A 6,564-nucleotide genomic window follows, 5' to 3' on the forward strand; every position below is an offset into this window, starting at 1 on the left:
CCCCCCCCCCCCCCCCCCCCCCCATTGTACAGAGGGTAGGGCCTGAGGGCCAGAGAAGGCAAGACATCAGCCCTAGGTCTCAAGCCAATCATGGCAAGGCTGGGCCCAGATGTCAGACAATGTTCCCACCAGCCTCAAGTCCCCAGACTGCCAATGAGGCCTCCTTGGACTGACCAAGCACAAGCTGGTCCCGTGGCAGCTCCCAGGTGGAGTCGTAGGGCAGCTGCATAGGGTCCACATAGATGTACTCATGGCCATCAGAGCTCACAGATTCGATCACTTTCCATCGGATTTCATAGCGTGGCTTCTGCAGGATCAAGATCAGGGATGGATCATCAGAGGGGGACCACTAGGTCCAGCTCCTTATGAAACAGATGAGGCAAGAAAAACTGAAGCCCAGAAAAGATTATCTGAAGTCATACAGTAGATCTGAAGTCATACAGCAAGTTATCAATAGAGCCAAGGCCTTTATGGGCTCCATGGGAACAGATATAAGGAGGAGGTGGCAGAGAAGCAGCTGACAGCTGAGCAGCAGGCTCATCAGAACCTCCTCACCAGCTTCTCCCCAAACCCCAGTTGCTCCTCAGATGCGAGTAGAGGAGCACGTAGCCTTGGAAAGTGACACGAGGCAGGGACACTCTACTGGATGTGGATGGCCCCTCCCCATGCCGGGTCAGTCACAGTGGGAATCTCAGAAAGATATAACCTTAGAATGTTGAAATCACAGGATGCTGGAATCACAGGATTGGAATCTTAGAATGACAGAATCGAGTGCAGCAATCCTATGGAAGAATCATGGAATGGGGAAACCACAGTACAGACCATCGAAATGACAGATTAGCGGGATTAGAATGCCTTTCAGTAGAATCCTAGGAGTGTGGGTGACAGTTGGAAGAATGCTGGAACCCAGGCAGTCCACTTTGAAGGTCTCGGGCCCTGTGGCTAGGCTGGACAGACCTGATGCCTGAGCAAGATGCTGAGTGGGGAGTGGGGTGCACTGCAGAGTCAGAGCACTCCAGATGGTCTGGACCAGGCCCATGTGACTCTAGGCAGCTGGGGTTGGAGGTAGCTCAGACACCCCGCATCACTTTACATCATTTTATCACCTGAGCTCCATGCTGGGCCCCAGACATGGCCAGATCCTGCAGCACTAGAGGATGGCAGAGGTCCATGCGAAAAAATGGTGTGCCACTCTGAACCCATTAGGCAAAGGCGGGGCTTACCTTCTGCCAGAGCATGATGAGGATAATGAGGGAGATGATCGTGAGGACCACCAAGGCCAGGATGGCCGAGATCACCACCACCTTGAAGGGCAGGGCTGGACGCAGAGATGAGAGATGCTTATGAACAAACAGGACATTTGGCAGCTCCCCTCCCTGCACTCTACCTCTGGTACCACAAAAACCTCTCTGCCCGTCCTGCCCAGAATGGAACCAGCCCCATCCCCGCTTTGGCCTATGATGTCAGACCTTTAGCCTTTCCCTTCTGGGCCACACCTCCAGCCTCACCCTAAATATTCCCTGCCCTACAGTAACTCCCCCTGGATCACCACTGGCCTCCATATCCCCTCAGCTCTTTCCAGGATCAGTCTGGCCTGTCTGCCACAGGTCCAGATTGAATACAAACTCCTGAGAGCAGGGCTGTGGTTCACCTTTCTTCTGAATCTAGGCCCTCATGGGGGCTTGTCACAGCTAGGACAGACACCAATGGATACAATAACTGAACTCCCATAGCCCGAGGCATACAGACGCCAGAAAGGAGCCTGTTTCCCCTCCCCCACCCCCACCCACAGTGATGGCAATCGTAAAGCAGACTGAGGAAGGGGCCAGGCAACAGGTAACCATACAGGGCCAACTCTGGGCCCCCCAAGCTCTGAGTCTCCTCTACCCTCAAAGCCTCAGCCTCTTTGCTGCACATACCCACTTCTTCCCACTCCCTCCTCATTCAGCCAGACCCTCATCACCCTTGTCCTGCCCCTCTGGCCACCCATGAAGTTCCTTGGGAACTCCCTCCCTCCTCCCCTGTCCCCCACAGGCCCTTTTCTGCTCCCTAGAGAGCTCTAGGGAGCCTACATCTTCTAGGGAGCTATCTTTGAGCAAAAAGAGAGGACTTCACCCAGCCATGACAGTTTCCCCCTCAGATGGCACACAAAAGCTTTACTTCTGCCTTGCTCAGAGTTGGTCAGTAGGTGCCCACTTGCTCAGGAATATGAATGTGTGTAGGAGTATGGATGAGGTAAGGCATTAAAACCTCCACCCATCCCACCACAGGGCAGGGGAAGGCAGGTCTGTGTAAAGAAGTATCTGCTTATACAAGCCCAAATACCTACCTAAGTGCCGGCGTAAGTATGTCCAAAACACCTTGTACAACCTTCATAGCTCTGCTCACACTGGCTTCTGGCTTCTCTTGTAGTCCCCTCCCCTTTACCTCCTCCCCCAACCCCTAAATACACACAAACTCTGTTCTCCAACCACGTTGATTTCTTTAATTGCTCTGAATTCACTTTGCCTCTGGGCTTTTAAACAGGCTATTCCCTCTGACTGGAGCACCATTCCTCACTAGGCTAACTCCTAATTATCTTTCAGTTATTGGCCTAAAGCTTCATTTCACCAGGATACTTTTCTGAATCCCATAGATGGGGATGGAGCTCCTTCTCCCTCCAGGCTTTCCCCCCAGAAGCTGACCCTCACAGTGAGGCTGCCTAGTTCCTTGTCTGCATTCTTTCTGGACCATGGGCACTAGGAGGACAGGCAGGGCTGGGCTTTCTCCAGAGAGAAGCTGAGACCCTGTGACTATTTACTGGATGAGGAAACGGGTGCATAAATGAAGTTTATGCATACAGGTCCATGTACGCACTGGGACTGGCAGGTAGCAAAAGCATCTGGGCACCATAGTGACTGTTCACATGGGTGAGAATTATGCATGGATGTGTACCTACTACCAGACATGCAAGGCACAGCAAGCATATATGTGGGGGATTGGGTTGCACACTTTCACTGAAAGGTGTGCTGCATCTCCATGCTTACAGACATGCATTATGCCATATGTGCACGCTGCACAGGGGTTGTACATGCACTGTTTGCCACTTATATGGGGATTGTGTACCACATATACACACCTACAGACATACACTTGTGGGTTTACATATCTGCCCAGGGATTGGGATGCTCATGTATGTGGTTTACAAACATATACTTACTGGGTTTACACCCACAAATATGCTTGTGTGCATGCTTACAGACACATGCTCAAGCTTTATGCATGTATGTGAGGATGAGACATTCTTCACTACCTGCTTTACAAATCTACACCTGGAGGGTTTACACCCGTGTCCATGGATCAGGCATGCTCAAGTACACATATATACAATGTACATACATAAGGAGATACAGTTGTTCGTAGTCATGGTTTACACACGTACACTCGTGGATGTACACACGTGTGCCAATATTGTGCTGTTGTGTAAGCGCATAGGAACATACACTCGCAGCGCTCCTGAGTGCCCTGACCCTGCCAACTCTGGCCTGCCATGGGCATACAGACACAGACCCAAGTATAGCAGGGTGGAAGTGGAGGTGAGGGGTCGTCAAGGGGCCACAGAGGACAGAGGACTCACAATGTGGCACCACGGTGACCTCCTGCACGTCGTAGCCCAGCAGGTTGTGCAGCGTGCAGCGCACGGACAGCGGCTGATCCACATGGCGCAGGCGCAGTGTGCTCACCACCTCGAACTCCTGCTCCTCCGCCCAGTACGTCACATTCGTCTCTAGCTGGCTCTCCTCCTCGGAACTGTTCCCCAGCGGCGTGGGCGGCAGCTCCCGCGGACACCTGCCGAGAACCGGCCAGGTCGACTTCCAGTCCCTTCCCACCCTATGCGGGCGAGAAAACTGAGGCCATAAGCAGGCAGCGCCACTGTGTGGTGCTGGAAGGAAGCCGGGCCTGTCTAGTTCTTTTTCCCACTGCCTGCTCCTTAGTGGGTTCCTCATGTGATCTCTCGACTGACCAGCAGGGGCGCTCCTACCCTAGAATTGGGAACCCCGGATTGCAAAATCCGCTCCCTTCGTTTGACCCTCAGGGTCAAGGTAAGGAAAAGCGACAGTTTAGGTCATGCAGAGCATCTCCAAGAAGCCACGTCTTCTAGACTATGGCTCTAGCCTGGAACAGTGTTCCCAGAGGAAGGTTCCAGACTAGATGACTTTCACTGAGTCCATCTAGTTAGCTGTGGGTACCTTGGGAAACGGAGGCTTGGGGGTCTGCTCACCTTTTGAGGTCACTGCAGGTAGACCAGGTGAGGTGTGGCTGGGGCATGCCCCGGCCGCGACAACGAACTGTCTGCTCCCCATTGGCAGGGTGGCTCTCGCTCAGCTCCAGCACACGGACAGGCACTGCGTGGAAAGGGAGCAGGCACAGAGGTGGAGAGGTCAGAATAGACAGTCAGTGAGCAAGGCCCTCAGGGAAGGCTTGTTCCAGAGTCTCCCCTGGGGGAGGGGGAGGGGAACTGCAGACTGCAGGTGAGCATTAAATACCAGGACTCACCGTGTGAAAACTGACAGATTCCCCTTCTGGGTACTTCAAAGGCAATGCCTGTAGGGTGCTAGTCTGTCTTTAACACCTAAGATTTTCTAATCTTCCCTTTTAACAAAGAGAGGGCAAGCCTCGGATCAGAGTCCTGGACCAGCAAGAACATGGAGCCAAGATTTAATAGCATTTTTTTTTGTTGTTTTCTCAGAGTTTATTTTAGTGGTTGCTTTATATTTATGACATGTGATGCTGATTTTCCATCTACAATGGAGAGGTTCAATTTTCAGTCAAAATAAATTTATTTTTAGGAAGTTAGTCCACAAAACATTAAGTCATTATCGTGTCATTTCTCTGCTCAAAACCCTGCAGTGGCTTTTCATTTCAGTCACAGTAAAAGCCAAACTCCATAGTGTAGTCCATGAGGGCCTAGACTATCTATCCTCCCATGGGCCTCCAACTGCCAACCTCAGCTCTGATCTCATCTCCCACCATTCAAGGTCATCTCTGACCTCATCTGCACCGCTTATCTCTCACTCTATTCTGGCCACACAAGCCTTTCAATGTTGCCTTCATACTGCCTGGTGTGCCCTTTTCCCAAATAGCCACTTGGCTAATGCCCTCACCTTCTCCAAGTCTTCACGCAAATGTCATTTCCATGCAGTCAACCCTGATTATGCTATTGAAACTGTAGCTTTCCTCACTCCCTAGTCTGCAGGACTCTCTATCCTCCTTACCTAGCTTTTATTGTTTTCTTTCACAGCACTTGTTTGCACCTGGCTTGCTGGGTTTTTCCCCCACTACTGAATGTTTTTCTTCCTCCCACTAAGATGCAAGCTATATAATGGCAGGGCCTCAAGAACCTTGAATGGACTGGCATAGTGTAGCTGCTCAATAAATATCTAATTAGTAGTATAGTGTAAGTGGTGTGTGAGAAGGAAACATCATGCCACTGGGACATGAATGCCGGGGGTTTTGCAAACACCAGTCTAGTGCAATGACTTTCTTTTAAAGCTGGGGAAACTGAAGCCCAAAGAGGGGATGTGCATACAGCAGTGGTCAGTGTTGGAGCCTGGTCTAGAATCCAGCCCTCTGAGTCCTGGACTCCCTCTTCTGCTCCTCCTCTGGGTGGATGGCCAGTGTAGGAATGGAGAGAGAATAGAGGTCGGAGGGTCAGGGGAAGGAAAGCAGGGGGAAGGCTCCTCACCATTGACCTGCAGCTGGAAGGAGAGCTGGGCTTCAGCATCCTCATGGAAGGCCCGCATGGTGTAGTAGCCAGCCTCAGCCACCTTCACCCGCACCAGTGTCAGCTCTGACACATACCTGAGGAGGACAGGCCAGGGGACCAGCTGTCAGAGCTGGGAGAACTCTTACAAGCCCCCACCTTTCTTGTAAAGATAAGAAAAACAAGGCCCAGGGAGTAGAAGGGGATTGCCAAGGTCACATGGCTGTCAGTAGCCGTGCCAGGACTTTTGGATCCCCACCCATAGGCAGCTCCAGTGAGCCAAGAGGGAGGGTTAGGAGGATTGGGGTGGAGGGCATGGTGAAGGGGAAGCACTATGTCTGTTCCTCCGCATTTCATCCCTTTCAGAAAGGCCTGAACTGCCTTATTCTAACATACAGCACCTCAGGTCGGCCTCAGGGCCACATTCTTGCATAGGTGGCAGTGGCCTGCCTGGCCCTCTTCCCTAGCCATCCTGTCTTTTTCTCCAGGGCTGCTTCCTGCTGGCTCCACCCATCACAAGGACAACTAAACATCTGGGTGGTCATCTGACCAGCATCTGTTTTCCCTTCTAGAGAGGAAACTCTAGGAAGGATGAACTGTCTGGTTCTATTCTAGGCAGTGCCCCCAGTGCCTGGCAACGTGGCCTGGCAGGGTGCCTGTCACGTAGTAGGTTCTCAGGAAAGATGGGCCTCGATAGGTCTTAAGGCTGTGGGCTGCCTGGCGGCTGCAGAGAACAATAGCTATAATAGAGTGGACAGGTGGCTGCTCACCGAGTCTCAGACACATTGCGTGTGGACAGCACGATCTCGCCGGCGCTGGGG

The 6,564-nt window shown here is 52.1% G+C and overlaps 1 protein-coding gene across 4 annotated transcripts in view; it reads right to left on the bottom strand.

Moving 5' to 3' along the window:
• The window catches only part of PDGFRB (platelet-derived growth factor receptor, beta polypeptide), a 37,985-nt gene that overhangs the window by 10,999 nt on the left and 20,422 nt on the right, over positions 1–6,564 (bottom strand). For all 4 annotated transcript variants that reach the window (XM_010850561.1, XM_010850558.1, XM_010850559.1 and 1 more), the window contains 6 exons: positions 6,514–6,562; positions 5,726–5,841; positions 4,262–4,385; positions 3,617–3,828; positions 1,224–1,318; positions 175–307 (listed from right to left, as the gene is read on the bottom strand). In XM_010850561.1, the coding sequence (XP_010848863.1) occupies positions 175–307; positions 1,224–1,318; positions 3,617–3,828; positions 4,262–4,385; positions 5,726–5,841; positions 6,514–6,562 (729 nt within the window). The remainder of the gene's footprint in view (positions 1–174; positions 308–1,223; positions 1,319–3,616; positions 3,829–4,261; positions 4,386–5,725; positions 5,842–6,513; positions 6,563–6,564) is intronic.

This window comes from Bison bison, unplaced genomic scaffold (genome assembly GCF_000754665.1).
Source record: "Bison bison bison isolate TAMUID 2011002044 unplaced genomic scaffold, Bison_UMD1.0 scf7180017864291, whole genome shotgun sequence".
In the NCBI taxonomy this organism is placed as follows: domain Eukaryota; kingdom Metazoa; phylum Chordata; class Mammalia; order Artiodactyla; family Bovidae; genus Bison; species Bison bison.